The 16,489-nt window shown below is 60.4% G+C and overlaps 2 protein-coding genes across 2 annotated transcripts; both read left to right on the top strand.

The window, feature by feature from the left end:
* Positions 1 to 5,237: 5,237 nt before the first annotated feature.
* On the top strand, positions 5,238 to 7,437 carry PRDM8 (PR/SET domain 8). Its single transcript, XM_035552523.1, has 3 exons — positions 5,238 to 5,456; positions 5,597 to 5,828; positions 6,020 to 7,437. The coding sequence occupies exons 1-3, from the start codon at positions 5,238 to 5,240 to the stop codon at positions 7,435 to 7,437; spliced, it is 1,869 nt and encodes a 622-aa protein (XP_035408416.1).
* A 4,190-nt stretch (positions 7,438 to 11,627) lies between these two features.
* Positions 11,628 to 16,192, top strand: FGF5 (fibroblast growth factor 5). The gene is made up of 3 exons (XM_035552417.2): positions 11,628 to 11,919; positions 13,324 to 13,427; positions 15,363 to 16,192. Exons 1-3 carry the CDS (start codon positions 11,628 to 11,630, stop codon positions 15,720 to 15,722), a joined length of 756 nt encoding a protein of 251 aa, XP_035408310.2. The 3' UTR covers positions 15,723 to 16,192.
* The last annotated feature ends 297 nt before the right edge of the window (positions 16,193 to 16,489 follow it).

Below are 16,489 nucleotides of genomic sequence, written 5' to 3'. Positions count from 1 at the left end.
AAAGTACCAAGGCCGGCATTTCATTTTGTGCTTGAAGCCCTCAGGGAGCAGAAGCAGCACGTGCAGGAGCTGCAGGAGTGTTCTCCTCTCCCACCTCGCTGCCTGAAAATAGTGATGGAGAGCACAGCTTTAAGGGGTGATGAGAGGAACACCTTGGAAATGAAGGGGAACACGGCTGCAAGCACAACAGGCCAACAAGTGCAGCCTCGCACTGAGAAAAAGAATTGGGGTTTTGTTGTGAGAAGGGGCTGCAAAAGGTACTTTCCCCCCCCCCCCAATCCTGCAGCTCCAGGGCCTGGGTGCTGCGTGTTAGGAGACACGGGTAAGGCATGGTGAGCACCTCAGGCCTGCGAGAGGGGAGATGTGAAGGCACAAATAATTGTGGCTGAAAATCTCCTAATTCCCTACTGGTTTAACATAGTGGGAAGGGGGAGAAAAGGGACTGAGAGAAATGTGTCGGGGGTCAATGGGTGCTCTCATCAAGCTCTGACAGAAAGGTGCTGCACAATCCCGCTGGGAAGGGAGCGCTGTCCCCAGTTCAAACATCATTAAGTGGCTGCAATTTTATGGAATTAATGAGGGGGGGAAGAGGGATGAGGGAGTCCCCTTGCTGCCCCCTCAGCCAGCCTTGCCACCACGGCGGCAGCAGCAGCACCTGCCAGGTCGAGCGCAGGGAAAAGGAGGTGATGAAGAGTCTGGGGAGGAAGGCGAGCCCCAGCAGGGCTGCCTAGGGAATGGGGGCTGCAGCTGCTTCCCAGCTGTGGGCTTTGCCTCCCCCAGAAAAACCTAAAAGCATGGAAAATAATAACAACGATAATAATAATGAGCATCCTGCGCATCCTTGTGGGCACCTCTCAGCCCTCCCGCCTGCCCCCGGACGGGTTCCCAGCCCACGCATGGTGCTACCAAGGGTTTTCCTCCACGCCCCATCCCACTGGGGGCCGTGTCCCCCCCGCCCCCGGGCTCAGCCTGCAGCCGTTTGCTGCCCGGGACGGCGGCGGGGCCGCCGGCAGCATCCTCGCCTTCGTCTTTCCTCTCCTGCCCTCCATCGGAAGGAAGGGAGCCTTCACCCTGCGCGGGGATGCTGCGGCCGGGGGGGCCCGAGCGGGGCCCGATCCCCGCACCCCCAAGCAGCCTGCCCTCCTGCCGCCCAGGAGGAGGAGGAGGAGGAAGGCAGGATGTTCTGCCGCCCCTTCGCGGCTTTTCCCCGGCCTCCTCCGTCTTCCGATCGGCGCGCGATTAAAGGTTTCTGTAAATCTGTTCGCATCCCCTTCACGTGGGGCCCGCCGCTGCCCGCTGTATTGCCCTTTAGATGCCTCTTCCTTTTTTTGTTTTACAATTGTTGTATCAATATAATGCTTCCTTTCTTCCTCTGTCTCTATAGATACAGATATACAAGGCAAACTAAAGGTTTCGGCCGCTATTCAGCGCCTCCTCATTTGTCCCGGAGCCCTAACAGTGGTGCCCTTTCTCTTCTGGCTGCTTTTCCCTGCTTCTGGAGCAGCAGTTATGGGAGAAGCAGATGGCTACTGATTGGGTGAGCTTTGTGGCTTTAATACTGAATACTTTATGGAAAAGGACTTTATCATGCTTGGTTGGTCAGAGGAACAACGGGATGAGATTTATGATGAGAGAAAATAAATCTTTCTAAGTCGCAGGCTCCTTCACACACCCCGCTTCGAGCTGCCGTGGCAGGGATGGAGCCGAAATCCTCCGCATCCTTCTTTCCGTCCGCCCTGCCCTCTGTCTGTCCTGCCTTCTGGTGCTCTCCCTGCTCCTCCCTGCACCCACCAAACTTTGGGGGGCTCTCGCTCAGGCCTGGCCAGGGGGCAGCCACCCCCTGGAGGGGCTCAGCACCATGCATGTCACGCACCCCCCTCAAGCAGCCGTGGGGACACCCTAATGCCCAGACCCTGCATCCCCTGGAGATGGGGAGCTGGTCTCAGTACCCCCGCTTTCCTCTCCCCTGCCCTGAGAAGCTAAAGCCAGGTGAAAGCTTTGTGGGGTTTACATGAGCCCCAGTGCTGCTGCCAGGTAGGGCGAGGAGGGGAAACACTGTGCCGAGAGGCAAAATGGTGAGGTACAAAGTCAGAAGGAATTCATAGCCAGCTAGGGGAAAAGAAAATAATAATCCGAAGCACGCTGCTGAATATCCTTTAATACGTGGAAGCAGGTCCTGTGCTGGCTCAGGAAGAAGTTCAGGGGAAGTTCAGCCGGGGTGCCAGTGGCATCCCCCAGCCGGGCATGGAGCTGCATCCTGCAGGAGGCCAGGGACTGGCATGGGGGGCACCTGAAACTGGGAGATGGGGCTGGTGGGTGGAGGGAGATGCTGGGGGGTGAGGGCAGTGGGGCCCTCCTGGGGGCCCCGGGGAAGGGCCTGTGCTGCCAGAGGCCTAGCTGCAGTGGCTGCCTGGGGGAAGGCAGCAGCTCCGCACGCGTTTCTCCGGGCACCGGGAGAGCTTTGGTTCAGTCCCACACATGTGGGCACCCCCGGGGGCTGCTTCCTGGCCACGCAGCCTGGGACAGTGCAGCTCTGAGCATCCTTTATGGTGCCACCCCCCTCCATAAATCCTGGGGAGTCCCCTGGGTGAGCCAGACGCAGCGGGTGCCCCCACGTCCCTGCGTTTCGGCGCTGCTCATGCCGCCCTTGGGCTTCTCCCCGTGCTCCAGACAAAGGCTCTGGGCTCCTCCAGCGAGCGGGGCTCCGGCTGCGCTCCCCCAGCATGGCTAAATGGGAGGTGAACCCACAGGCAGCGGGGTGTGCGTGTAAAGGCATCGTTCTGCGAGGCTCAGCGGCACCCGTGCCCGGCACCCAATTTCTGGCAGCATCCGAGGCTGCCTCAGTGTCCCAAAGTGCCCCGGCCGTCCTCGTTAGTCTCGGGGAATTTCGGTATCCGACGCCGTGTCGCAGCAGCTGCCCAGTACTTGGTGTGCCGTGGTGGCCCTCAAAATTGTTGCCGATGGAAATAACGTGTCCGTTTTCTTTCCCTCTGCTAATGAGAGACAATTGGACAATTTATGTCACAAAGCGAGGGCTGCAGCATTTAAAAGAAAAAATAAGAGAGAGAGGGAAAAAAAACGGGAAAAAGGAAAAGAAAAATCTGCCTCTGAAGCAGGAATTAAGATCCAAATTTTACAGAAATTTTACAGACTCCCGTATTTTTAATGTTTTGTCCGTCTCCGTTTGGGGAGACGCTGGGTTTTGCTGAATTAATAAGATAAACGTTGAAAGCATATTACAGGCAGCCTTTAATCCTAATGCAAGGAAAATCGTAATTATGTCGAGGATAAGTGAATTTGAAAGCCAAACATCAGCCCACTCTCTGATTGCAAGCAGCGCTCCGTTCGCCGCTGGGAACGGCTTTGTGCCTTCTTTTGTTCAGCCCGGGCTTTTTATTTTCTATTTTAATTTGGGGGCGTTTGGGGTTTTGTTTCGTCCGCTCGCGGTCGCTGGGTGGTTTCTGAAGCCCGAAACGCCAGGCGGGGAGGGGGGGAAGCGGCCGAGGCTCCCCGAGCTCCCCGGCTGGGCGGAGAGGGGGTACCGGGGGGCCACGAGGGGCCGGGGGAGGGCCGGGGGCTGCCGGGGACCCCCGGGGTCGCCCCGTCGGGGGGCGCTGCCCCTATGGGACCGCGGCTCCGGGAGGCAGAGCCGTCGGGGGGAGAGCCGTCGGGGACGGAGCCCCCAGCCCCGATCCGCTGGGAAGAGGCTGCGGGGGGGGTCTCCCCATCGCCCCCTCTTTTCCTCCGCTCGGCGGGGCCAGGTGAGGGCCGGGCGGGCCGACAGCAAGCGGGCGGCCCCCGAAGGGGTTAAAGGGAGGGGACGTGGGCTGTCACGCGTCATTGGGCAGCTTATGTGCGGCAAACAAAAAGTGTGGGGCTGCCCGCCGCTCGCTCACTGCACCGGGGCCGGCTGCTCGGCTCGCCACCCGGCTCCAGCCCTGCCTCCAACCCTTCCCTCCCCTTCCCCGGGCCATGGAGCGGCGCTGAGGCCGCCGGCAGCGGAGGCAGAGGAGGCCGGAGGCAGCGGAGGCCTTTGTGCCGCTCGCCGGGGCGAGGAGGGTCCCCCCCGCTCCCTGGTGAGTACCCCCCGGCCGGGGGGAGCGATGCCGGGGGGGCACGGACGGCCCTGCCCGCACCCCCAGACCCTGCGGGAGCGGCCCCGGCCCGGACAAAGGCAGCGGCCGGGGGGGGGTCGGGAGGGGGCCGGGGGGGAGCAGCCGGGGGGTGGCCGGGGGGGGCTGCAGGAAAGTTTGGCGGGGGTCGCTGCCCGCCGCTCGTTTCGTTGCGGGGAATAACGGCCCCCCCTCCCCGGGCTGCGCCGCAACGGGGAGGCGGCGAGAAGGAGCCCCCCCGGCCCCCTTTCCCGGCTGGGGGCTGGCAACGGGGGGGGCGAAAAGGCCGGGGGGTGCCGGGGCTGGACCCCGAAAAACGGAGGGGGAAGGCGGCGGAGAGGAGCGGGCGGCGGAGAGGAGCGGGCAGCTTGCTCCCGAGCAGCCTCGAAAGGACCAAATTGGATGGCAGATGGGGCGGGGGGAAGGCGGCATGAAAACTAATCGGGTTGCGAAGGGAAAGGGCACCCGCAGCCCTGCGGGGAGCGCCGGTGCTCGGTGCCCGGTTCCCATTTCCCGGTGCCCGGCTCCTTCCCCCGCCTCCTCCGCCCGGCTCCGTCCCCTCGCATCTCGGGAGCCGGGGCTCCCCCTCCTCCATAAATAACCGCGGCGAGGTAAAAATAATTACCTCTGCTTGCTGCTTTTAATTAAAGTCTCGGAGGGAAAGTGCCGGATTATGGTAATGAGCAGCCACGCGTCCCCCTCGCAGAGCGGCCCGGGAGGGCAGCGGACATGCCAGCGCCAGCAATGACGACCCCCGAAACCCCCTGGCCCCGCTCCCCGCCGGGGCTGGGGTCCGCAGGAGGATTTCTCAGGGTTTTCTCGGGGTTTTCTCTCCCCCGGTTCCCCCCGGAACCATAAATCACGGCGCAGCCTCCCCTGAGCTCCTTGCCTCCGTTATTTTCTCCTTTTCCAGCGCTGCTGCTTTTCCTATCGAAACCCCGAAAGGCAAACACAAAACACAACTACCTCCTTTTTGTCCTTTTGTTGTTGTGGTTTTTTTTTGTTTTGTTTTGTTTTTTGAGGGGGGGTTGTTTTGTTTTGTGTTTTTTTCCCCCTACCCTTTTGTTTTTATCCCCCCGGCGCCGCCGTAACGCGCCCGCCTCGCCCCTCTCTCCGCCCGCAGGGATGGAGGACGCCGGCGTGCAGAGGGGGCTGTGGGACGGGGACGCCAAGACGGTGCAGCAGTGCTTGACTGACATTTTCACCAGCGTTTACACCACCTGCGACATCCCGGAAAATGCCATTTTCGGCCCCTGCGTCCTGAGCCACACGTCGCTCTATGACAGCATCGCCTTCATCGCCCTCAAATCCACCGACAAGCGCACCGTGCCCTACATCTTTCGGGTAAGCTCCGCTCCCGGGTCGGGGGCAGCCGCCGGCCCGCTCTCCCCGGGGCTCCGGTGCCCGACGGGGGCTGGCCCGGCCCGGCCCGGCCCGGTGCGCGCCGTCGAGGCGGGCTGGCTCCCTACGGCGGCGCCTTGCAGGTGGACACTTCGGCGGCCAACGGCTCGGCCGAGGGGCTGATGTGGCTGCGGCTGGTGCAGTCGGCCCGGGAGCGGGAGGAGCAGAACCTGGAGGCCTACATCAAGAGCGGGCAGCTCTTCTACCGCTCCCTGCGCCGCATCGCCAAGGACGAGGAGCTGCTGGTGTGGTACGGCAAGGAGCTCACCGAGCTGCTGCTGCTCGGCCCCGCCCGGGCCCCCGCCCGCGCCAACGGTGGGTGTCCCCCCCCAAGACCCTCCAGTTTCCCCCTCCATTCCTTTCCCCGACGGCAGGAGGCGAGGGGACAGCGGGGCCGGGAGGGGGGCCCGGCCCCAGCTCCCCTCCTCGTCCCCCGCGGCCCCGAGGGGGCGGCCACGCTGACTGCCCCCCGTGTCCCGCCCCCGTCCTCCCGTGTCCCCGCGCAGGCTCGCCGCCCTACGCGTGCCCCGAGTGCAGCCAGCGTTTCCAGTTCGAGCTGCCCTTCGCCGCCCACCTGCGGTTCCGCTGCCCCAAGAGGCTGCACGGCGCCGGCACCGGCCCCGCCGAGCCCCCCGGAGGCAAGGAGGCGGCGGGCAAGGAGCCGGAGGCCGCCAAGTTCTGCAAGCCGGCCGGGCCGCTCCACCACCCCTTCCCCGACGGCACCGCCGCCACCAAGCCCTCCACGGACTTCCACAACCTGGCGAGGGAGCTGGAAAACTCCCGCGGCGCCCCCGGCTCCGGAGGCTCCCCGGGGAGGCCGGCGCCCCCCGACGGCGCCCCCGAGGCGGCCGGGGGCAAGGCGAAGCGGCGCTACCCCGAGGAAGAGGAGCGGGGCCGCTTCCCCACGGAGCGGCCGGGGCTGCCGTCGGCGCCCAAGGAGGAGCTGGTGTGCACCCCGCAGCAGCAGCAGCAGTACCGGGCGGCCGGCTCCTACTGCGGCCTGGAGGAGGGGGGCCGCCTCTTCGCACCCCCCAGCCCCGAGACGGGCGAGGCCAAACGCAGCGCCTTCGTCGAGGTGAAGAAGGTGGCCCGCGGCCCCGAGCCCGACGGCGCGGCCGAGGAGGGCCAGGAGCGCGCTTCTCCCCCGGGGACGGGCACGGGGGGGCCCGGGCCCGGCGGCGGGGAGCCGGGGCTGTGCCCCCGCGGCTCCGGGGGGCCCCTGGGCGCCCGGCTGGAGGGGGGCAGCCCGGCGCGGGGCAGCGCCTTCAGCACCGTGCCGCAGCTCGGCGGCGGCCCCGGCGGCGGCCCCGGCGGGGCAGAGGAGCGCAAGAGCGCCTTCTCGCAGCCCGCCCGCTCCTTCCCCCACGGGCCGCCGCTGGTGCTGGGCCAGAAGCTGGGCGGCCTGGGCGAGCCGTGCCCCGACGGCTCCTCCGCCGCCCCCGGCCGCCTGTACGCCGCCGAGGCGCTGGCCGTCAAGCTGCCCGGCGGCGGCGGCGAGGGGGCGGCGGGCGGCGGCGGCGGCCCCGGGGGCGGCCCGGGGGGCGGCCCGGGGGGCGGCGGGGGGCTGCCCAAGCAGAGCCCCTTCCTCTACGCCACCGCCTTCTGGCCCAAGAGCTCGGCGGCGGCGGCGGTGGCGGCGGCGGCGGCGGGGCCCCTGCAGCTGCAGCTGCCGTCGGCGCTGACGCTGCTGCCGCCGTCGTTCACGTCGCTGTGCCTGCCGGCGCAGAACTGGTGCGCCAAGTGCAACGCCTCCTTCCGCATGACCTCGGACCTGGTGTACCACATGCGCTCCCACCACAAGAAGGAGTACGCGCTGGAGCCCCTGGTCAAGCGGCGCCGCGAGGAGAAGCTCAAGTGCCCGATCTGCAACGAGTCCTTCCGAGAGCGGCACCACCTCTCCCGCCACATGACCTCGCACAACTAGCCGGGGGGCACGGCGGGGGGCGACGGAGGCGGCGGCTTACGAGTACATTGTTTAAAATGTCATATATTGCAACATATTGATGCATTTGTCATACGTTTCTACTTAAATTATTGAGCACTTATGGTTTAGGTGTAAGAATAATTCTATGTCAGGGTAAATTTTTATTTTAGATATGAAGCTACGCGGGGCGGCGGGGCGGGCGCCGTCTGCGCCGGGCTCCGCTTGCACCGGGCTCCGTTTGCACCGAGTCCTCTTGCACCGGACTCCGCTTGCACCGGGTCCGTTCACACCGGACTCAGCTTGCACCGGGCTCTGCCGCCCGCCCGCCGTCCCCTTCGCCCCCGCCGCCCGCCCCCGCGTGTAACTTCGTGCCCGTGAAATGGAGTCTCAATAGTTCCGTGTTTCTTTTCATCCCCTCTTCCCCCGCCACACGCACCCCTGGAAAAGATTTATTAAACTTTATAGTTTATCTGGGTATGTTGGATGCTTTGACAATAAATGACTTTATTTTCTTCAACGCGGCTGCACGTTACTCGGCGCCGGGGTGGTGGTGGAGTGGTGGTGATGGTAGTGGTGGGGTGGTGCTGGGGTCGTGGTCCCCGTCCCGGTCCCGGTCCCGGTCCTCGTCCCCCGCAGCCCCGCGGCTGCCCCGCACCGCCCCGCGCTCGCCGCTCGCTGCTTCCCCTCTCGGTCCTGCCGTGCCTGCCCGCTCCTTCGTTTCGGTCTGAATCGCATTCTTCCTTTCCTCCTCTCCTTCATTTTTCTTTCTTTCTTTCATTCTTCTTTATTTCTTTCATTCTTTCTTTCCTTTTTTATTTTTTCCCTTTTTTCTTTCTCTTTATTTCCTTTCCTTTCTCTTTCCTCATTTCCTTCCATTTTCTCTCCATTTTCCTTTTCTTCTCTCTCTTCCCCCGCTCCCGTTTTCCTCTTTTCTCTCTCTACTGTCTTTATATCCTTCTTTACATATAGAAAGAATATTATATTGCTTCCTTCCGTTACATTTTTTTACTTTCCTTCCTTTTTCCTTTCTCGGTTTTCTTTTCATTTTTCCTTTCTCCTTTTCCTGTCTCCCTTTTCCTTTCATTTTCCTTTCTCCTTTTCCTTTTCTCCTTTTCCTTTCTCCTTTTCCTTTTCCCCTTATTCTTTTAATTTCTCTTTTCTCTTTTCTCTTTCTTTTCTCCCTTTTCCTTTCTCGTTTTCTCTTCTCCTTTATTTTTTCTTTTGATTTCTCCTTTCTGCTTTTTCCTTTTTCCGTTTTTTTCGTTTTTTTCATTTTTTAAAATTTCTTCTTTCTCCCTTTTCCTTTCCTCTTTTTCTTTTAATTTCTCCTTTCTTTCTTTTTCTTTTTCTTTTTCTTTTTCTTTTTCTTTTTCTTTTTCTTTTTCTTTTTCTTTTTCTTTTTCTTTTTCTTTTTCTTTCTTATTCCTTTTTTACTTTCCTTTCCCCTTTCTCCGCTCTGCTTTTCGCTTTTTCGTTTTCCTGTTTCCTCTCTCCCTTTTCCTTTCTCCGTTCTTTTGGATTTTCCCCTTTCCCCTTTCTCCTTCCCTTTTCCTTCCCAGTCCTTCCCACACCCCCAGCCCCCATAGCTCCGTCCCACCCCGCACCTCGCCCCACCGGGACCCTTCTCCCCCCGGGGGTGACCAGACCCCAGGTACGCAGGTGGGGGGGCTGGGGGGTCGCCCTGGGGGCTCGGCTGGGGTGTGTGGGGTTCTGGGGGGCTGGGAGCCTCCCTCCAGGGCGAGAGGGACTTTTTTGTCCCATGAAGTGTATTTTGATTGCTCTTTTTCGCTTTTTTTCCCTTTTTTCCCAAACCTCCGCCCCCGCCGGACGCGTCCATCCCGGGAGCGCGCACAGCCCCGCCTCCCCGTGCTTAATTGCGCTTTAATTACCGCGGCTCCTCAGCGCTCCCTAATGAGCGCCCAGCCGCTCGGGGGGGTTTTCCCGGTGCTGGGGGCGCTGGGGGGGGATTTGGGATGTCCGGATGCTCCCGGGGCCGCTCACGGGCAGGCACTGCCACCTAGCGGGGCTCCTGCCTCTCCTCCGGCCCCGGGCAGCCCCGAGGATGAGGAGGGGCCTTCTTCAGCCTCCCTCCTCTGGCCTCCATCCTCTGACCTTCCCAAGAGTGGGATAAGCGCCCACTTTCTGCCCGTTGAGGCTCTCCCTTGCCCTCTCCGGGCTCCGGCTGGTAGAAGAACCACGCGTGGCTGCCAGGCTGGCGCTGGGCACGCCGGTGGCGGTGGAAAATCGGGTACAGATCCCCCCTCATAGCAGCCAGCTCCAAAAGCAAGCCCTGCAGCTCGGAGCACATAAGAAGGAGCGAGCCGTGCGGTTCGCTGGATGCTCGGCGTGCTCCTGCTTTGGCAGGGAAATTGCAAACGTCTCCCTTGGGGAGGGGGAAATATTCCTGAGGTACCGGCAGCGGGCGTACAACAAGCACGCACCAAGCACCAGGCCAACGGGGAAAGCTGCTGTCGAGCTCGGCGCTGCTCTGACAACTGCTGTTTGCACCTGTCTGTTTTCCAGCAGAGGCTCCTGCTCACTTCTAAAGACTTTTGCCTTACTTTTAACAAAGAGCCCTCCTCTCTGGGCACCGCAGCTCGCACCAGCACCCGGTTATCCTCCGGTTGCCTCCAGTTTGCTCTGTAACCGAGCCTTGAATAATTTAGGTAGCATCGCGTCAGCCTTCAGAGGCTGCTGGTGTGTGTGTGTGTGTGGAAGGGCTGCAACTGCCAAAGGCAATTAAATTGGATTATTCCAGGAAGTGAGCTATTAGGGTTATTTATTTATTTAGATTCAAGCCTTCCTTTTTTTTTTTCCTTTCTTTTTTTTTTTTTTTTTTTTTTTTCTCTCCACTGCATGGGCACCGCTTGGCCTCATGGAAATGCTCGCAAGGGGAAATCACCATCCGACGGCTCCCCACGGGGTCTGTGTACCCCCTGGACCCCAAAAGGATGCTCGCAGCCCCCACGGGCCCACAGTGGGTCAGTGAGTGCAGGCCGTGTGCTTTATGGAGCCGACTGCTGCAGCTGGAAGGAGTAAAAGAGCTTTTGACCTTCCTTCAGGTATGTGCATCTATATTTAGGGGCATCTATATTTATACACATGTGTATATATATAAACACGCTTATCTGTACGAGCATATATATATTATGTCCTGAGCTGCCGTGCGTGGCTGCAGGATCACCCCGCCCGCACCAGCCCGTGCCGTGTGCGACCTTCAGCTTCCTCGCGAGGCATGCCGGAGGCTCGGCCTCCTTCCTGCCGAATCCAAACCCCGCTGATGGCTCCGGACAGGATTTGGAGGGGTATTTGGTTGGAAAAATGCTGATTTATGTGAGTGATGAGGCAGGGAGGGTGTGGAGGTGTTGGCAAGATTTTCCCGATGGCTTTTTGGGGATGAAAGAAAGACTTTTGGGGAGTCTGGAGAGGGAGAAAGGAGGATGTTGGCACCAGTGATGGATGCCTTTGTGCTGGGAAGAAATCTGGCTGGTGGGGCATGGGGTCAGTCTTGGGGTTGGGGCATGTCTTGGGGTCATAGCATCGTCAGTGGGAGGCCATGTGGATGCTGTTCCCAAATTTTGGGAACCAGGAAGGGGGGGCCGCTGGGTGCTGACACGGGCAGTGCCAACGAGGGTGCTCTTGGGGGCGAGGGGCTCGCTGCAAGCCCCCCGGGGATGCTGCCCAGCGCCGGGCTCAACCTCAGGGCCTGGTGTGGGATGAGACAGGAGGGAGGGGAAGGGAAGAGAAGGGAAGGGAAGGGAGGGGAGGGGAGGGGAGGGGAGGGGAGGGGAGGGGAGGGCAAGGGGCTTCTCTGGCAGCCCCCAGCCCTGGCGGAGGCGCAGCTGCCGGCTGTCATCTCCCGGCGGGGCTGCAACCCAACGCCGCCGTGCCCCGGAGGAGCCCCGGGGCTCGCAGCCGCTCCCCCCCCGTAACCCGAGGCGCAGCCCCGGCTGGGGGAGGGGGGGGTCCATGGGGGAGGGCGTGGGTCTATGGGGGGCGGCCCCGCACCCCCCGAGCCCGGGCTGGGTGCTCGGGGCTCCGCACAGGTGCGGTGCCCCCCCGGGCGCAAACAGCAGGCGGGAGGGGCGGCCCCCTGCCGCCGGTGCTGGGCGGCGGAGCGGGGATGCGGCGCCCTCCTCCCGCCCTTCCTCCTCCTCCTCCTCCTCCTCCACCTCCCTCCCGCCGGCAGCATGAGCCCGGCCTTCCTCCTCCTCCTCCTCCTCCTCCTGCCCGCCCGAGCCCGGCGGGAGCGGCTGCCCGGCGGGGCGCCGGCGGGACGCAGCGCCCCCGCTCCTTCCTCCTCCTCCTCCTCCTCCTCCTCCTCCTCCTCTTCCTCCTCCTGGGCCGCGGGGCCGAGCCGCTTCCCTCGGAGCCGCCCGGGGCGACGGCGGGGCCGGCTGTACTGCCGGGTGGGCATCGGCTTCCACCTGCAGCTGCACCCCGACGGTCGGGTGGACGGCGCCCACGACGCCAGCCCGCTCAGTGAGTGCAGGGGACGGGGGGATGCCGCGCCGCGCTCGCCCTCCAAGCCCCCTTTTTCCACCTGGCCGCTCTCCCACCCTTGCCCCATAGCTGGCGGAGCCGTGGGAGCCATCCACTTGTGGCCTTCAGGCCCGCGCCGTGGGATGTGGGTGGCGGGCATGTGCCGCTGCACGGCGCTTCGTGGCGTCGAGTTGCAGCCCCATGGGCATGGGGACAACGCTACCGACCCCCACCAGGTGCCCCTTGGTTTGGGGCCTGTGGGAGCCTTGCTTCCTCCTTAAAATAAACATGGGAAGTGGCGGAGATCTGATACCGCAGGGCCGGGGGCTTAAGTGTGGCATCGTGTTTTCTCTCGGCATGTTAATCCCTGCACTCCTTCCTCCGGGGCCACTTTGTCCCAGGGGGAAAACAGAGCCCTGGGAGCAGCCCCTGTGTGCCCCGGGGAGCTGTGGTGTCGGTGAGAGGACGGGAGGGGACATCGGGTGGTGGGGACATGCTGGGACACCTGTGCCAAGGGGACAATGAGACTGTGCAGGGGTGCGAAACGTGTTGGTGGTGGTGAGGAGCGATGCTTGGCCCTGCTGTGGGATGAGCTATGGGTCCCATGTGCCCTCCTAGGATGGGGAGCTTCAGGAAAAAGCTGATGGTGGTGGTAGTTTCAGCCCCAAATCCAGCATGCACTTCTACATCCAGGTTTGTGAGGAGTTGGGGTGAGGCGGGTGGCAGCAGGCTGGCTGCAGAAATGCGGGACTCCATGCTCCTGCGGCTTCCTTTCTCGCCCTTGCCCACTGCCCAGATTTTGGAGATCTGAGCTGCAGCAGTCAAACCTTGCTGGCCAGCACCCAAAATGAGGGATTTCCCCAGGTGGGAGCTTGTTCTGTCACAGCTGAGGCCGAAATCACCCCCTAAACCACAGCTCCTTGCAAACCCCTCAGCGCCGGTGCAGACAAGACCAACTTGTGTGGCTGTACTTGGCTCTGAAACAGGTAAGAAATTTGGGGGGGAAAAAAGAGTTTTTCCTGGTGCTGTGGATCCCAAATGGGCCCAGCAGCACTGGCACAACTTGTGAAGCCATGGGGCTGGCTGGGAAATGAGGCACCCCTGGTTATTTGCAAAAAAGTGTCCTCAGCCCCAAAGCCCTTTGCTTTGTCCATCACGGGCTTGTAGCTTAGGGCAAAGCTCCCGCCAGCTAAAAATAATAATAATAGGACAAAACCGATAGCAGTACTGGAGTAAATGCAGGTTTCTATGAGCAGCTGGGTTGCACAGAGGCAGGTTGCTGAGGAGCAGGGTCTTTTGGAGGTGAAATGCAAACATGAGCTTTTTATTTTTTATTTTTATTTTTAATTTGTCACGCTGATGTGGAGGGAACTGTGATTTATTTTGGGATTTCTGTCATCCTAGGTATTTTGGAAATATTTGCTGTGTCTCAGGGGATTGTAGGAATACGAGGAGTTTTCAGCAACAAATTTTTAGCGATGTCAAAAAAAGGAAAACTCCATGCAAGTGTAAGTAAACCCCTGATTATCAGTACATACCGTGTATTAACGGCATAGCGACAGCTGCACACACACGTGTGTGCGGCAGCGTTGCTCCGGGGCACCTGCGGCTGCCGGGAGGGCTCTGCAGGGCCGAAGGCAATGGCTTGCGGGAATCGTGGCTGCCTGCCCTGTGGGGGTGAGCCCAGCCTCACAGCCGAGATGTGGGTGTTAGCGATGTGCTCAGGCTGCACAAGCCCACAAGTTGACATAAAGCAGTATTTATGTGCTTGCAAAACTCCCTCGAGTTTTGTCAGAGCATTACTCCTGGAACCTAATGATGCAGAAATGGTGAGCACGTCGCTACTAATTTCTGCAAACTGGATGGAGAGGCTGGGGAAAGTGGGAATATCTGAGTGAAGGTAAAACAGGGAAAAATGAGCACAGCAGGAGCAGTGTAGGTAGAGAGGAGCTGGCAAAATATACAGTTAAAACATGAGATGAGACCAAAGCAAACATGAAATGAGACGGAAGCATTGCCAAGTATGGTCCCCAACCCTCCCCTGCAGCTCATAGTGGCCCCATTATTCCCCTTGACATCTCGAGGCATGCCGTGGTGCAGGCAGAAATTAAATCAAACCCCATCTATGCATGGTTAATCGCTGCTGTAGACAGGGCAGCGTGGAAGCGACCTTAGTGAGGGCGATGAGCAGCGGGACGAGGGCGCACGATGCTCTACTGATGAAAGCTGTCAATTTGTAGAAACTTGACCCAAACGCCTGAAGATGGCTGGGCTGAATAATACCGATAATGCAAAGCCTGCATCTGTTGTTCCTCCCTTCCTCAGTGGGATAAAGTTATTTCATGGCCTAATGAGTGCGCAGCAGCACAAAGCGCGCCCTGTGCCCGTCACTCACGGCTCCGCTTTGATGCAGGAGCCGCTCCGGTGCCGTTGTGCTGTGCTGTGGATCACACCACGCCTGCGGGCCTCTGGGCTCCTCTGAAAACAGCTCTGTGGGTTCGCAGCTTCCCAGGAGAAGTGCCTGGGTCAGACCTAAAACCTCCCCGTGGTGTGGGCAATGCAGTTATCTCGCCTGAGCATCGCTGTGGCTGTCAGGGCATCGTAGAGCAGCTGGTGTGAGCAAAGCTGTGTCCAGAAGGGGAATGGTTGTGCATGGGCGGTGCAGCACCGTGGGTTCATAAAAAGAAGGGAAAGCAACCATGAGTTGCCAGGATCACATTTCTTCGATGCAAAGAGTGAAAGGAGTCTTAATTCAAGGTGTTATGGGGGAAAAATGTACTCCATGCTGGGGATTCTGTGCCTTGCATTGTAGGGTTCAACTTTTCTGGTTCAATTAGGAGTTGAAAATCCATCCCAGCCCCATGGACCTTTGGGTGGTTGTAGGTGATGAATAGCTGGCATTACATGCTGTTATTGGGGTCAGGACTTGCTCAACGTGCCTTGCATTTTCTTCTGGAGATGTGGCTGCAGTCAAACACCTTACCCCTGTGCCTGCTCACCTGGCAGCCCCTAAACCTGCTTCTTTGCCAACTTGCATGAGAAATGCTTCATTTTGCTGGGATGGCAGGGAGTAGAGCTGATGGTTCATGGTGGTGGGCTGCCTTATTCCCAAAACCCCAGTGCTGGGGGACTGTGCTGCCCCACTTACAGGAGGCGATGCTGTGCTTGTTTTACAGATAGCAGGGGACAGAATGACCCCAGTTGATTTCAGAAGAAAATGGGGGGTTATAAATAACTCCAATGCAATTACAACCTGCATGCCAGCTGCCCTCGTAGGTTATCAGGCACAGGTCTGGTGCCAGAGTGATGTGTGCGAGGAGATGGAGGGGGCTTTGGGGTCCTTGGGCCAGAGGCCCAAATTGCGGGGTGTCCACTGTGCTTGGAGCGGTTTGGGAGAGCGAAGGCGGTGCTAACCCATCTGTGTCCCCCCTTGCTTTCCACAGGCGCGTTTCACATCCGAGTGCCAGTTCCGGGAGCGCTTCCAGGAGAACAGCTACAACACCTACGCCTCGGCCGTGCACCGCGGCCGGCGCTCGGGCCGCGAGTGGTACGTGGCCCTCAACAAGCGGGGCAAGGCCAAGCGGGGCTGCAGCCCCCGTGCCCGCCCCCAGCACGTCTCCACGCACTTCTTGCCCCGTTTCCGACAGCCCCCCCCGCCGCAGCTGGCCTTCACCGTCACCCGGCCCGAGAAGAAGCCGCCGCCACCGCCTCCGCCACCACCACCAAAGAAAATGGCGGCGGCCACCCCGCCGCGGCAGAGCCATGGCCCTGTCAAGTACCGGCTGAAGTTTCGCTTCGGGTAGCTGTCCCACGAGGAGGCTGCGGGGGATTTTTGGGGAGGAGCGGAGCCCGGTACCCCCCCTCATTCCCAGATGGGACGGATGTGGGGACACTGCCGGTGGCTGAGGGATGGATCGGAGCGGGCGCTGCTGCCATGGATGGGGAGCGAGGCACAGGCGTTGCTCTGCTGCTGCTGAGGGAAGCCATGAGGGGCCTCCGCCTCAGACATGTTTTCTTGCACCGTTTTCGCTGGTGATGCTGTCGACAATCATTTTCGTACAAGAGTTACGTCCAGAGCCAACCTCTCAAGTGCCAGAGGGTTTTCAAACTGTGTTGGCAATAATATATCTCTTTGTAAAGACTGTTAAGGGGAGGACGGCCATTTGCAGACATGCAGCCCCGTGGATACACTGATCAGAGTTTGTCTGCACACACCTGGAAGACGTTTATGCTGAACCTGTGGGGAACCATAAAACCTCTGCTCTCCTACCAGGGCCTTACCCAGCACTTCATTCATTAATTTAAATGTGATGGTGGTATTGTAAGGAAGAGCTTGGTGTGGCAGCACTGGCAGCGAAGCTATTGCAGGTTAATGTGAGCAGGATGGGCTGAAAACCCCTCCTGGTCCCAAACGGGTTTGCTGGTCAGAAGGAGGCTGACAAGGTGAAAATAAATGGGTAAATACCTCTGTTAAACTAAAAGCAGTCTGTAGCTGACTTGAGAGAGTTTTAAGCAATAAAGGTAACTTTTTGAGTGTGTCAACCTTCTTGCGTTTCACAAGCCTTTTCAG

Source organism: Cygnus atratus, chromosome 4 (assembly GCF_013377495.2).
Source record: "Cygnus atratus isolate AKBS03 ecotype Queensland, Australia chromosome 4, CAtr_DNAZoo_HiC_assembly, whole genome shotgun sequence".
Lineage (NCBI taxonomy): Eukaryota > Metazoa > Chordata > Aves > Anseriformes > Anatidae > Cygnus > Cygnus atratus.
The sequence above is the reverse complement of the archived record's forward strand: the minus strand, read 5'-3'. Positions and strand labels throughout refer to the sequence as shown.